The sequence below is a fragment of the Oenanthe melanoleuca genome, chromosome 1A (assembly GCF_029582105.1).
Source record: "Oenanthe melanoleuca isolate GR-GAL-2019-014 chromosome 1A, OMel1.0, whole genome shotgun sequence".
In the NCBI taxonomy this organism is placed as follows: domain Eukaryota; kingdom Metazoa; phylum Chordata; class Aves; order Passeriformes; family Muscicapidae; genus Oenanthe; species Oenanthe melanoleuca.
In genome coordinates, this window is record NC_079334.1 from 7230592 (window position 1) to 7244665 (window position 14074).

Here is a 14074-nt window from a genome sequence, read left to right on the forward strand (position 1 = left end):
CTCAATCTGTGTTTTCATCCACGTTCAGCTCATCTTCTGGGCACTTTCAGACTTTTATCCTGTCAGATGATGAACAGCAAAGGTCACTGAGATTTCTCCCTGGTCCAACTGCACTGCTTTGCGGTAAGTTATGTGAGGAGCTGTTCAATTTTATCCTGGAACATGCTGAACCCAAACTGCAGAGAGTGACTAACAGGATCAGTAAATACAAGCTTGCAGACAATAAATGCTGGAGACTTCATGTTTGGTGGGCAGTGGAGCACAGGCAGGGAAATGAAATGGCTTCGATTAGCACCAGAAATCCAAAAAAACTCAATTTGATTTTTCTCTCTTCCATCCAAGCCCACACTGCCTTTTTGTGAGGCAAAAAAAAAAGAGTTGAACCACTCAGAAAGTTGCTAAGTTCATTCATCTTCCTCAGGAGATAACCTCAGGTTATACCCTGAGTTCATAACCTTCCTGAGGTGATGAAAGGCCACTGAACCTCTTGAGAAGTACTCAGCATACATCAGCATCAGGCCCTAATGATGACTTCCTGTTTCAATACATCATTCTGTTGATAAAGCTAGTTAAAATATTTCCTGTTGACTACTGGCTCACACCTCTTCAACACAAGGTTTTTGCTTGTTCTTCCACAGGTGTTACTGCAAAACTCTGTGCTAACAGCTGAGGTCCAAGCTTAGCTTGAGGAAACAGCCTTATGATGATCAAATAGATGTGGTAATGACACTGCAGTGGGATCTGCTCTGGTTTGGAGTTCTACATGGTACAGAATGAGTGCAAGGTGCACTTACTGGGAAAAAACCTCAAGCTGGCACTTTGACAGAGTCATAACCATAATGGAGTGAACAGTGGAGTGTTTGGCCTATATTTCATGTAATAGAGAGAAAATATATGCATGGAAAGCTGGCAAAGCTCTCGGGATCTTACAGAATTTATTTTTCAGTTGATTAACAAAGGGAGGGTTTACAATATTAAGATCAAGTCCTGTTCTGCTGCAGTTTTCTTGGAAAGTCTCTCAAGTTGCACACTACCTTTCAGCTGGAGAGTGTCATAATGATGTCTCCCTGCTTGGAAAGTGGGTTAGACACAGAACTGGTTCAGGGACACTTGGATGTAGCAGGGGGTTTGAAGGGGCAGAGCTCCCTGCTGTCCAGGTTAAAGGCATGGTTAAAATATACTCATTAAAGTAACAATGTCTAATTCAGTGGAACACCAATACATGTGTTACTGAAAATTTGCAAAATGTATAAAAGGCATGGCAAAAAAAAAAAAAAAAATCTATTTTCTTTTTTCAAAATAGCTTAATAAAGTTCTTCAAATTCAACTCTTTGCCCTCAGAAATGCTCCAAGGAAGCTGAACAGACTCCCAACCCTCCCTCTAATAATTTGTTTTACAAATTTTACCCGAATGCTCTGATGGTGGTAAGGCCTTCAGCTGTCTCAGAGAAGTGGCACAGCAGAGGGAGCTGGGTGCTGTCATCAAGTTCCTGGAGGTCCCTTGGGAGTACAAAAAACCACAGATGCCCATTATAATGTAAGCATTTCTGTCTGTAAAAATGTTGCTGCACAGCAGACAAGAATTTATGTATTGCACATATTCCTTTCAGGATGACACAAAATAATATTTCTATAGTACAGAAAGACACTGGCATGAGATTATAACATTCTTTTTTTTTTGCCACATGAGCCTTTGAATGATCTCCCTGCTGCACTCTCTATCTACTTTTGGTTGCTTTAAGGTTCTATTTGCCCCCCAGGGATAATGACATTAACATGTCTCTCCTGGATAAAGACCTGCTATCCATTTTAGATAGATCCTAATTAACTTTTAATCTTACAGATTCTGATATATTATAAAAATAACTTAAATTCAAAACCATTAATTTTAAATTTTGTGGCATGTTATTTGTTACTCTTAGGTCAGATATATAATAGGGTCTGTGTATCAGGAAGTTTATATATTTTATCATAAAGGCTGGTCTAACCAAAAAAAAACAAAAAAAACAAAAGCTGTATTTCCACATTAACCTGGCCTCATTTTCTATATCTGGAAGTACCACAATATGCTGAAAGTAAAATGTTTCAGATGACAGCAAATCTTCTATTTGTGCTGTTAACATTGGTTGTAGCAGAGACAGCACTGACAGAGAAAATAAAATAAGTGATAAATTTCCCTAATTACTCAGCAATGGCACTTCCAAGACCTGCATGGAGCAACAATATCTAAGTCCAAAAAGTTGCAGTCTTTTAAAATAGGAATATTTTCCAAACCACAGAAAGAAAAATTACATCTTTCTGTAACATTCTGCCATTGGCATAGCAGCCAGTTGTACAAACAGAAGAAAGTCCAGGTCATTAGAGATTAAAATTTGTTATCAAAATCCTAATTTGGCACACTGTATTAGATAGGCTGGGAGGAACAACTGCTGGATGTTGCTGAATGTTGCAGTGTGCAGAACTGAATTTGCTGCTGATGTTTTGATGATAAATATCATTCAAATTTATGATGGAAAATACACAGAAGTTTTTGAGAGATGTAATGGAAAATCCAACAAAGAGTCAAAGTGCTGCAAGAAATACTGTAAATATTTGCATTTCTAAAAATTAGTGAGGCTTATATGCCTGCAAAGGACTGCATGCAAGTGAGTTACAAATACTGACTGAAGCTATTCCTTCATCCTACATTTCTCAAGGGAAATAAATTGGATGTTTTAATTTCTATTGTCCATCAAAAGGACACAAGTCACATCTTGAGTGATTTAAAAGAGTTTAATTTAACAGAATAATTTGAGAGTGAGAACCAGGTCTCCTGATTTGTCAGCCACCTTGGGATCTGGTGTACTGCCACACACAGCTTCAGTTTGGAGGTTTGGTGGGGCAAGAACAAGGTTTCTGAAAACTCTCAGAGAAATTAAGCAAATTGTTTCAGATTTAAACATTTCTTGTTTGTGAATTCTGATTACAGAGTTTTCCTATAAATAAATCTTCTTGGAAGATTCTGGCTTATAACGAAAGACTAATGGATTGAATTTAAGAAAACACTTCAAATGGCTTGCTAAAGATGTTTTATGAGATTACAGAATTAATTTAGCACCAGAAGTATGACTCTCTTTTTGCTGAAAAAATTGTACTCTTTACACCCAGCCAAACCACCCTGAGTATGAAAAGCTCTACAGTGGAAATTACTTCCTGTGGAGCTTTTTTTCTCCAATATGAAGGAAAAGCTGTGATTGATGTTAATCCAGGGAATTATTTTCTGTTCTCTACTAACCCTCAAATGTCAGAGAGGAGTTTTGACCAGATGCAGGCTTAGCTGATTAAAAAAACTTCATGTTCATCTGAGTCTGGAGCCAAAAAAAATCAATTCAGTTGGTGTTACTTCCCCAGATACCCCATTTATAGCCAGGTCAGTTGTCAAATATTCCCAGTGCATGTCTCGAATTCATGCCTCAGGATCAAAAGCAGGATGCCACAGCCATTTCCCCCTTTTTTGGCTCCTCACATTCCACCACAGTTTTTATGTACAATATTTCATGGAGGAAACTCTCAGGATGGTTCTTTAATACATACTTGGAAGCAACCCTGAAGTATTTCTGGATGAAATAAAATGCTATGCCCAGGGGCACGAGGGCCACAAGGAACCAAGGAGTGGCGTAGGAGATCATCCCAATGGCTGACAGGCAGAGCAAGGTGGATCTGGTCAGAGACTCCAGCGTGGGAGGGATGTGCTAGAGGGAAATGAGAAACATCCATGAGGAAAACAATCCCTGATAGCACCACTATAAACCTTTTCCTACAGGAAAAGTGGAATCGTACTACTATGAACTCATTGATATTCTCCTAATATCAGGAGTTTCTGTGGATCTTATAGCCAAAAGTATAGGGGTTAAAAAATGAGTCAGCAGGTTTTTGTTTTCTAAAGGTCAGAGTTTCAAAGATGGGGAAATAGGAGCCATTTCAACCTCATTTATACATCAGGCAATGAAGAGAAAATTGTTCTTGATATGCCAGACATTTAGAGAAGTAGGATGCTCTGCTTCAGAGTCTCATGGATTTTTATTCCATGTTCCCATCAACCTTACATTCAGGATTATTGTTCATCCAAAAATTTTAATAAACAGCCATAGTGAAAGCCCTTCCTCTCCCTGAATGCTCTAAATCCACATGTGCTGCCAGCCATGGTGGAACAATTATTTGTCACACCTATTCCCATATATTCAAAGTTGTTATTTTCTGCTGTGTTTCCTGTTTCGAGCTCAAAATCTGATATTTTCTTAATCCAGATCTTCCAACAGAATCAACCAGTCTGCACATGAAGAAATTAAGAACCTCTACCTCCCACTATGCTTATTTTAATGGTTACCTGCCCTCATTATTACAAATGTGTGTACTTTTTACTTTGAGTGTCCCTATTATCATTCCCAGAGCCTTTTTGTATGCCTTTATCTACTGAATATTTTAGTACATCACCTTATTCAGATTTGACATGAAAACTTGCAAAGTCAGGATAATAGAATAGATTGATACATCTACCTGATCAATGATATTTGTATCAGCAGAGAAGCGATTTAGAATTAGCCCCAGCGGAGTCATGTCAAAGAACCTGTTAGACAAATTAAAACCAAAAAGTAACTTGCAGAGGAATTCCAGTTTTGGATTACAACTCCAGTCAGACAGAACACAGAGCTGTGTACAGCCATTGCCTGAAACCAAGCAATAAATATGAATAACATCCCAGATCATCTTATCTGCATCCTGGCTGTCTAGATGCTTCTTTTGGCACTTTCCCCTGAAAAAAATTTTGTCTCCTCTTCCAAAAACCTGCTGTCTTGTGTCCTGATCTTTCCTTCTTGCTCCATCAGGATTTAAGATCCTTTCCAAAGATCACAGCCTGTTCCTGGCTGCTGCTCAGCCTCCTTCTAAATGGGCACCAACCCCAGATGTTTCATGGAAGCACTGTGATAAGTTTATTTGTTATTCAGGAATTCTTTTGGCTATCCTGCTGCCTGTGAGATGCTGGGTATTGTGCACAGAAGAAGTCTTGGTGTCCACATGGTTTGACACGATGGCTATTGCTCAGAGCTGGAGCTGGGTGCCTTGGAGCCTGAATTGCCCTCACAGCTGTCCTTGATCCCCCAGCCCTGAAGGGGTGCCAGCTTTCTGAAATATTTCAGCCAGATAAAAATAAGGGGCAGAATTTCATAGAATATTTCCCCCCCATGATTTTCTCACTAATTATTTTCCCTTTTAGAGGCCTTGAAGAAAACAGGTAAAATACAAGAGTATTTTCCTAGGAGTACCCTCGCTGTTACAAAGAGGACAGGATTTGACCATGTAGCTTTTCAGAGACATCATTTTTACAGTACCTGATTGGACCAAGGATGATCTTGTTGAGGAGATTGTGGTGTAGGTTCTTGGCTGCTGTGAGGCCCATCCATTCCACAGTCAGGGATGTGATGAGGCAAAGGACAATCCCAGCTCCCGAGAGGATGCTGAATACAGCTACATGATAAGTCTAATGGAATAACAAATACATCAGTCTTAGAAATAAACACCCCTTTTTCCTTTCTGCTAGGAAGTTCCCAAAATACCTGGTGTCCATCAGTCACTATATCATACCTCTTGTATTGCATAATTATATATCAATAAAAGAACTATGATAGAACTGCAGTGATGGACTGCAATTCATTAAGTCCACATAATTAGAAGTTCTGCCAGTTCTAAGATCCCTCATCCTATTCTACCCCTTAAGACCTTGAAATGGTAGCTCTTAGAAATGTGAAGACTTATTATGTGGACAAACACAAAGGATTGTTAGCCAAGAAACTTAGGGAAACAGAGTAGAATCTCTCAAGAATTAAGGCATTTGAGAGATGTTGGAAAGTTCCACTTCATTAAGTTCAAGCATCATGAAATTCCCAGAGCAAATCCTAAACTGACTTGCCAGGGTTATAGCACATTTAAGCCTTCTTAAATCTTGAAAGTCTAGCAAGTGGATTGTGGATTCCATCGAGATATTGTACTTGAGTCAAATTTACAGCTATAAGCAGACTGTAGTTAAGTAGTACTATTGAAGATTTCCATTTTTTTTTTTTTCTGACCACACAATACTTGACAGCCAGTACTTAAGAAAGTGGGGTCATTGACTTAGAAGACCAGTTGTAAAATCCAGATGGAAAAGTTTAGTGTAAGACTCCTTACTTTGAAAGGCCAGTTATTTTTCTACCCTCAAATATGCTTCTGTTTCAGTTTTGAATGGTCAAAAACATTGATAAAATTTGAATTGCCTTCTTTTAACATTAAGAATCCATCTATCCTGTATAATAATCTACCCATCATTTTAATCCAGCTACTTCTAGATGAACAGCAAATAATTACTTTAGAACATGTTTTCTTTCATTTTTTTCACTGTCAGGCTCCAAGGTCTGCCTCACCTTCTCTGTGCCCTTATCCTCATCAGCATTCCTGGCTTCATTTGCATTGTCTATGGATGTCCATGTAGCAAGCCAGTAATCTATGGCCACGATAACTGAGTGTTTCAACAGCTTGGAGAAAATCATCAGAAAGAGCAAGAAAAATCCTCCAGAGGTTAGATATCTCCAGCAGGTTTTCCATGGCATCTTTGTCCTGAGCCTCAAGACAGTTGACATGTTATCATCTTCATCTTCTTCCTCTTCCTCCTCTGTGACTCAGACATTTGATCAAGTTAGCTTGGATTCAATAATAACTATACCTTGTTTTACCAGATTTGTTGGATTATTTTTTCTTCTGATTTGAATTTAAATTTTAAAGTCAAAATTCGATTTGTCATTTAAGAACAGCAAATATTTCAGACATTTTTCATAAGACTTCCCCTGTGCCTCCAAGCAATTCTATAGTTTGCCAATCTTGTCACAGTTTTGTTAAGGAAAAATTTTATAAACCAAGTCTTCACTACTTATTGTTTGGAGCAGAGACCAGGCCTTTCTCAACCTGTTCATCAGCTTTTATCATATAGCCAGCAGAGCAGTTTGGAAGATTTTAGAAAACTCTCCGAGCCTTTCCATCCAGCTGTTCATCATGTTTGCATGAAAAAGTTAAATTTTCCCTTCAATCAGGAGTATTAAAATGATAATTGATCACATTCTATTGAAACATAAATGGTGGATGAGTTCTGCTGTGGAAAATACATTTTAGAGGTGTATAAACATGAAATCTAATTTTTCTTTTATCCTAGATAATAAAAATATATATCTCGCAGCCTACAGGCTGCACTTGAGGAAGGAAAATGTTGACATGCTCTTGACAACTACCTCATTTTTTTTCCTTTACAATTTTTTCTGTTGTACTTCTATCTCATCCCTTAATAACTCCAGGCACTATGAGTGAGCAAAGAAATTAATTTGTTTTGATACACCCTTATCTCTGCATGATGTTTAGGGAAATATATGGAGAATCCCTTAAACAAGTCCTATTGTAAACAGGTCAGAATGTTGGACTTTCCACTATTATTACCAAGTGTCATCAATATAGTCACACTTTGCTGCTAAGAACTGTCAGCTATAAAAGTGGAAAGGCAATGAAAAATGGTATTAAATAAAGTGAAATTGTAAAACAAACCTTCATCTTCATCTTCCAGTTGTGACTTGGATTCTCTGGGGTACATGGCCCTTCGAAGGGTCTTTCTCTCAAGAGTTGTCTGGTCAGCTTCCATATCCTGAAATAATTAAGTTATTATTATTATTATTATTATTATTATTATTATTATTATTATTACTACTACTACTACTACTACTACTACTACTACTACTATTACTACTATTACTACTATTACTACTATTACTATTATTACTATTATTACTAATTAATAATAGGTTTTAAATTTGAGAGCTAATTTCTTAATTTGAGATCTTAGCTCTTCACCAATTGTAGTAGTGCTTGCAGTAATCTCAAAGAGATTTTATGTGGGTGGATCATTTAACTCACAGAATGGAAAAACACAGTATTTATCAATTTAAATTTCAAAGAATTTGTCCACTTCTTTCCCTCTTTCTGCCACTTTTTTGTTCCTTCTCTTCTAGAATGGTAAAAACTTCAAAAATAGTCTTTAGACAATCCTAAATGTTCATGGCAATAACAGAATAAAATTATATGAGATACCATAGGAAGTTTCTGGGTCCAACCCTTGCCCCACCAAAGGATAAGTTGTGCACCACATTTCCAAGGGTTTCTTGGCTAAGATGTCCTTGATGGATATATCACACACTTACTTATTCCAGCCTCTAAAATTCCTTAAAGGTTATGTTGTTTTGCCCTGAAGTCAAGTTGAAAATTTGCTTCAGACATGGTTTGGGTTTTTTTGAAATTGAATGACAAATATTTCTTTGCAGAAAAGTCATCCTTGCCCAAATGCTCCGATTTACCTTTTCCAACTCTTGATCTTGGCGATTCATCAGAGTTTTCCAGTGCTCATATAGCTCAACATCCTTGTTTTGGATATCCTTTAGTGTCCCTTCTCTAAGCACCATTCCATCCTTCATTGCTATGATCTAGGGGAGAAAGCACCCAGCACTCAACAACACAGATACCATAATCACTGACCTGGATCCTACAAGATATGTCTTACCATTAGTGACAATACACTTTTTAAAATTTCTGTCTTCCTTTTTATTCAATATTTTATTAATAACTTCTTGTTGGCACAGCTCATAAACTGAAACTCATGGAAATCACGTTTGCATGAACATATAAAAAGCATTGAAAAGAAGGGATAGACTTAGTTGCAATTAAATCAAAATTCTCCAGGCCTTTCAATGAACAAAAAAAAATCTATTTAAATAATGTAAAAATAAAATGGTTCTTCCACTGTAAAATCTGTGTTAGTTAAAGTGGCAGTTAGTCATGAGGCATACAGAATTAAGGAGAGACTCTATTGTAAAGTTATAATCCCATTAAATGCTATGGTGTTAACTTCAAGTGTACATTCATCCTTGGCAAATTTTCCCCTGCTTACTCCTCTCTTACCCAGTCAGCATGTGGCAGATATTGTAATTTATGTGTCACCAGAACAAGAGTCCTCTTGTCTTCTTGCAGAAACTTCAAAATCCCTTCCTGCATTAAGTGATCACTTAAGTGAATGTCCAGTGCAGAAAATGGGTCATCCTGCAACCACATCAAATTGAAAAATATTACAACAGGATACAAAAGTGAGGTTAATTCCTAAAATAGTATTTTAAAAACAGAAATCATCTGTCTTTCCTGATGTTTCATCTCTCTCTAGTGACTAGGACCCAGTCAGGGGGCTGCACTCCAGTGAGCTGGAATCCACTGCTCTCCAGTTCATAGCAATGGACTCAGTTTTGATTTTTGTGTCTGGATGTGTGTAATGCTGGTGCCTCACTGACAGAGTGTAGGAACACCAGAACTGAAATTTCCCATCCAAATTTGAAAATGCCAGGATCCAATGCCAAACTTGGGCCCAATTTTGATGTGAAACAGGAAAATTAAAGCAGAGTTTAAAGCAACACTTCTCATTTCCTCCAAACTAAACTACAGATGTGCTTGGTCTTTACTTTGAGTGAGTGTGGCTGGAAATAAGGCAGCATTCAGATAAGGATATCAATATGCAAACACTTTTTCTTCAAGAAGTCTCCACTTAATTTTGAAGAGGCTCAAACAGCCCCTTCATGAACCTCCTGAAATTCCTAACATGCCTTGAAAGTAATAACAGAGAAGGGAAAGGCTGTCCAACTCCAAAGCACTGTGCAGGAGAGTGCTGAGCCCTCAGACTCTTCATTATAACTCCTTATCAGAAATCCTGATTTCTGTGGGACTGTGCTGATAGTAGGTCACCACTGAGAGCAAGGTGAATTAAGACAATTTGTTCCACTCTTCCAGTGTTCATCTGTGCAGGAATTCCCATCTTTATCAGTCTCCCAGGATGTTTTGATGCTGCCACTGATGGATGCTTATTTCCTATCTCTATAATTTGATTTTGGAGTTGAATACAAGTCCCCATAGGTCTTCTAAATATAAACTAAATATATGGAAGTACAGTTGTATTACTAATTTTGCATGCTCCATGTGAAAAAGAAAAATCTTACCAAGAAGACAATGTTGGTGTTCTGGTAGAGTGCTCGAGCTACACAGATTCTCTGTCGTTGGCCTCCACTTAAATTAATCCCCTAATGATTCAAATGGATCAGAAATAGGCATCTTTGAATAAACATTATGACACATTATCACATTGGAAATGTGATTTTTACAATTATAGAGTTTCATTAAAAATAAGAAACTGCATTAAAATGCTAATTCTATTGATAAATAAGCATAGTCCTTATATAATATCAGAAAAGTTATTATTCATGATAAGTATAAATTATGAAGAGCTGCTCTGAGCACAGTAGGCTTTTTAGATTGAAAAGTGTAAGCAATAGTAGCATCAAATTCTGCAAGGAAAAAGTGGGAGACTTTGGTTTAAAAATCCCATTTGAGAAATAGCTGAAGAAACAAGAAATTTTAACTTTTTTTTGTAGTAAACGTTGGTGAATTACAATTATTTACCAGTCTGGCAGCCCAATACAGACTAGAACTGTCTGAATGACATCAGGGAGTGTCTTCTTAATACAAAGGCCAAGAAGAGATAAAAGCATTCACATTATTTACCCTTTCTCCAATTTCTGTCTGGTCACCAAATGGCAGTAAGTCAATATCAGGCTGCAGAGAACAGGCATCTGTAACAGCCTTGTACCTGGAAAAACAACATGGTCATTACAATTGTTTACTCAGCCACTCACTCTGCTAACACAAAAACCTCCAGGTAGATGTCACCACGAAGTTTTTATTGCTCTGTGATGCTGGATAATTATAAAAATAAGTAGGGCAAAAAATTATTATTGAGAATTAATCCTGGAGCATTGTAAATGATGCATTGTAAAAAATTACATCTTTATTAGAGGCCTTTATTGGCAAGACTGCTTTTTAATTATGTAGATCATTGAGTACATTCCTCTCTATCACAGAGTTGTTTTATGGGACTCCAGAGTGTTTGAAGCCATTTTCCACTGAGTTTTTATTCTTCCCCCTTGAAGTGCCTCTTCATTTTCTTTGGAGTGATATTACAGAACAAAGGATCCTTACAGTGCTTCTGGTCTTACCAGAACCAGAAAACTACTTGCAAAATTTTGAATTTTTTTTTTTTTTTTTGGTGAGATTTCTGAGTCTATAGCAGGTGACCTGCTGATGAGCAGATGGGATCAAACTGTTTGAGTCATGAAATTCAGCCTTGCCCCTTTGAAGCTAGTGAGACAAGCTGATGGATGCAGTGGCTAAAGAATCTGGTCCCTGAAATTTTGGTGCTTTTCAGGATTTCAAGGCATTTTGTCATGGTTAGGTTTTATGAATAGAGTCATTCATCTTAACACAGCACAGACTGAGAGGAACAAGGTGTATTTTCAATAACTGAAAACAGAGGGAGTGTTGCCTTTGAAAACATCAGCAATTCATTTTCCTTAAGTCCAGTCACTTTCCCCACATTTGTTAATTGACTTTTTAGAAGGATGGAAGAAGCAGGTGCTGGGTAAGCACAATAGAAACTGTGTATCTCAGTTTTCACACTTCCTTCTCCTAAAGGAAGAATTAAGGCCATTCCCTTGAGGCACCCCATCTTCATAAATGCTATTTTTGGAAAGTGGCTGCTCCAGTAACTTGATCACAGCAGGATTAGCACATAAACTCAGTGGAAGCACGCCTATAATCTCTATTTCCAGAGTCCTCTGGCAATCTTGGGCTCCATTAAACAAAAGAAGAATACATAAGTAGTCTCCAAAGATGAGATTAATCTCACCTTGAAGGTGACACAAATGGCTTCAGCTGTATTCCATGGAGAGCCACTGCCACTGTGGGATTTCTCATAAACATCTTAGACATGTGCTCTGGTTAGATGAACAGCCTAACTTAAACTAGAAACCTTCCTCTGAGGTGAACAAAGTCAGGTGCCACCTCAGGTTTAGCATGCACTGATTGATATTTTTCAGAATCTATAAACTTCCTCCAGAAGATGCCAACAAACCTTGTTTAAAAGGAGCTGCCAGGTGTTTTTGCAAGGAGGTGGATATTTACCTCTGCTTGTTAAAGGGGCTGCCAAAGATGATGTTCTCCTCCACGGTGGCATTGAGCAGCCACGGCTTCTGAGCTGCATAAGCCACGGAGTACCTGTTCCTACTGCAGACAGACACAGAGCTTTAGTAAGAAACAAAGTCCTCACTATGAAATGTCTGATAATCAGGTTTTTTAAAGTTAATTTCATGAATGAGCATTCAGAAAAACACAGGGAAACACATAAGCAAAACAAAGTGAAGGGTTTTAAATTTGATGCTTTTGTTAGAACAGCACCCACTCTCTCCCCTGATGGCTAGGTTGTATTCTATTCTACGATAAATGGCTGGTACCTACCTCAATCAAATAATTGCAATTCAAATCCAAAGGCAAATTATAAATGATACTAAGAAATATTAAATTCTCACAGGAATAGTTACTTGGCATTATTTTCCTTAACATCAAAACACGTAGTGAAGAGGCACTGTTCAAATGGCATTGGCACACTTGACCTGCTGCTTTCTGAAGTGTGAGATTATTTTATATGGCCACGTATATAAAATACTTTTTTCTCAGTAAATACTTTTTTTCCTTTCAGTTTATTAGATCCTCAATGATATTGGAAAAGAGGGCAGTTTAATACAGATTGGGAAGGAATCACTGTAGCCTCCCAAGGAATTATTAGACATAGTTTAAATGTGTCTAAATGCCTAATGACATTTGTCAATAGGGGTATGATTTTTTTTTTACTTCTGGCTGTTTAGCCAAGGTACAGCAGCAAAAATGGTCATGTAATTTCAGACATTTTTCTGAGATGCCCAAGCTGATTTGAGGAAGGAGGTGTGAACTGGTACCAGCTCATGGATCTGAACACTTATCATAGAATCATAGAGTGGTTTGGATTGGAAAGAACCTTAAAGATCATCTTGTTCCAACCCCTGCCATGGGCAGGGACACCTTCCACTAGCCCAGGCTGCACAGAGCCCCATCCAGCCTGGCCTTGAACATTTCCAGGGATGGGACATCCACAGCTGCTCTGGGCAACCTGTGCCAGGGCCTCAACACATATACAATAAATATTTTTTTTCTAATCTCCTCTCTGTCAGAGTGAAGACATTCCCCCCAGTCTTGTCACTCCAGACCCTTGTCAAGATTCTCTCTCCATCTTTCCTTTAGGTTCCCTGGCAGTTCTGGAAGACCACAATGAGCTTCCTTCTCTGTTTGTTTGATGGTATTTCTTCCATCAAAACATTTGCTTAGCTTCATTTGCATGTAGGATTTACTACTGAGAGAGGGGGTGCTAAGGCAGGAGAAACAACTGGTTAGAAGCTGTCAGCAATATCCCAAAACTTCCAGGAGTTTTAGCTGTTCATATGCACTCATATGAAATGCATCTTCAAAATTATGAGGCAGCAAACCATGGTGTGGCTCCCAACCACAGCTCTGTGTGCCACTACCTCTCTGTCATTTATGACATACTTTTAGTGGAGCTTGTCCTTTTTTTAAACCTGCAGCCAGGGGTGGAGTCCCTGCTCGTCATCAGCTGGAGCTGAGCTGGCTCCCTCTGTGCCTTGCTCCATCCCATCCCAGGTTGGGCACCACAAGGAACCCAGTGCTGGGCAGAAAACTCAAAAACACGTGGGAGGAGACACCTAATGGTGCCTCACACCTAAAGATCCTGTCTTGCATGACAAGGAGCACACTGAACTCCCACTGAGGTCAGATGGGAGCTGAGCATCTTTCAGACAAGACAGAGGTAGTGGTTCACTGGCTGGAGAAGTGTGGGATTCACTGGGTTTGCACAGTCTATCAATTAATCCCACAGTAAACCATTATCAACATGGTAAGGGAACATGGAGATGGTTGAAGAGAACAAAGATGAGGATTTGGGGAAATTCTGAAGAAATTAATTAGTGTTTTATGATACACTAGGAAAGAAATAATACCTTCTGGATGCTTCAAAAGAAGGTTCAGTTTCATTTACACTGTAAGTTAT

The 14074-nt window shown here is 38.3% G+C and overlaps 1 protein-coding gene across 9 annotated transcripts in view; it reads right to left on the reverse strand.

Annotated features, from left to right (window-relative positions):
- Positions 1-14074, reverse strand: part of ABCC9 (ATP binding cassette subfamily C member 9) — a 69409-nt gene that overhangs the window by 15239 nt on the left and 40096 nt on the right. For 7 of the 9 annotated variants that reach the window (XM_056516406.1, XM_056516408.1, XM_056516405.1 and 4 more), the window contains 12 exons: positions 14025-14063; positions 12103-12204; positions 10648-10732; positions 10086-10166; positions 9007-9144; positions 8406-8531; positions 7603-7699; positions 6438-6685; positions 5370-5518; positions 4537-4606; positions 3574-3731; positions 1408-1500 (listed from right to left, as the gene is read on the reverse strand). In XM_056516406.1, the coding sequence (XP_056372381.1) occupies positions 1408-1500; positions 3574-3731; positions 4537-4606; positions 5370-5518; positions 6438-6685; positions 7603-7699; positions 8406-8531; positions 9007-9144; positions 10086-10166; positions 10648-10732; positions 12103-12204; positions 14025-14063 (1386 nt within the window). The remainder of the gene's footprint in view (positions 1-1407; positions 1501-3573; positions 3732-4536; positions 4607-5369; positions 5519-6437; positions 6686-7602; positions 7700-8405; positions 8532-9006; positions 9145-10085; positions 10167-10647; positions 10733-12102; positions 12205-14024; positions 14064-14074) is intronic. The other 2 variants (XM_056516410.1, XM_056516412.1) reach the window with 1 other exon arrangement.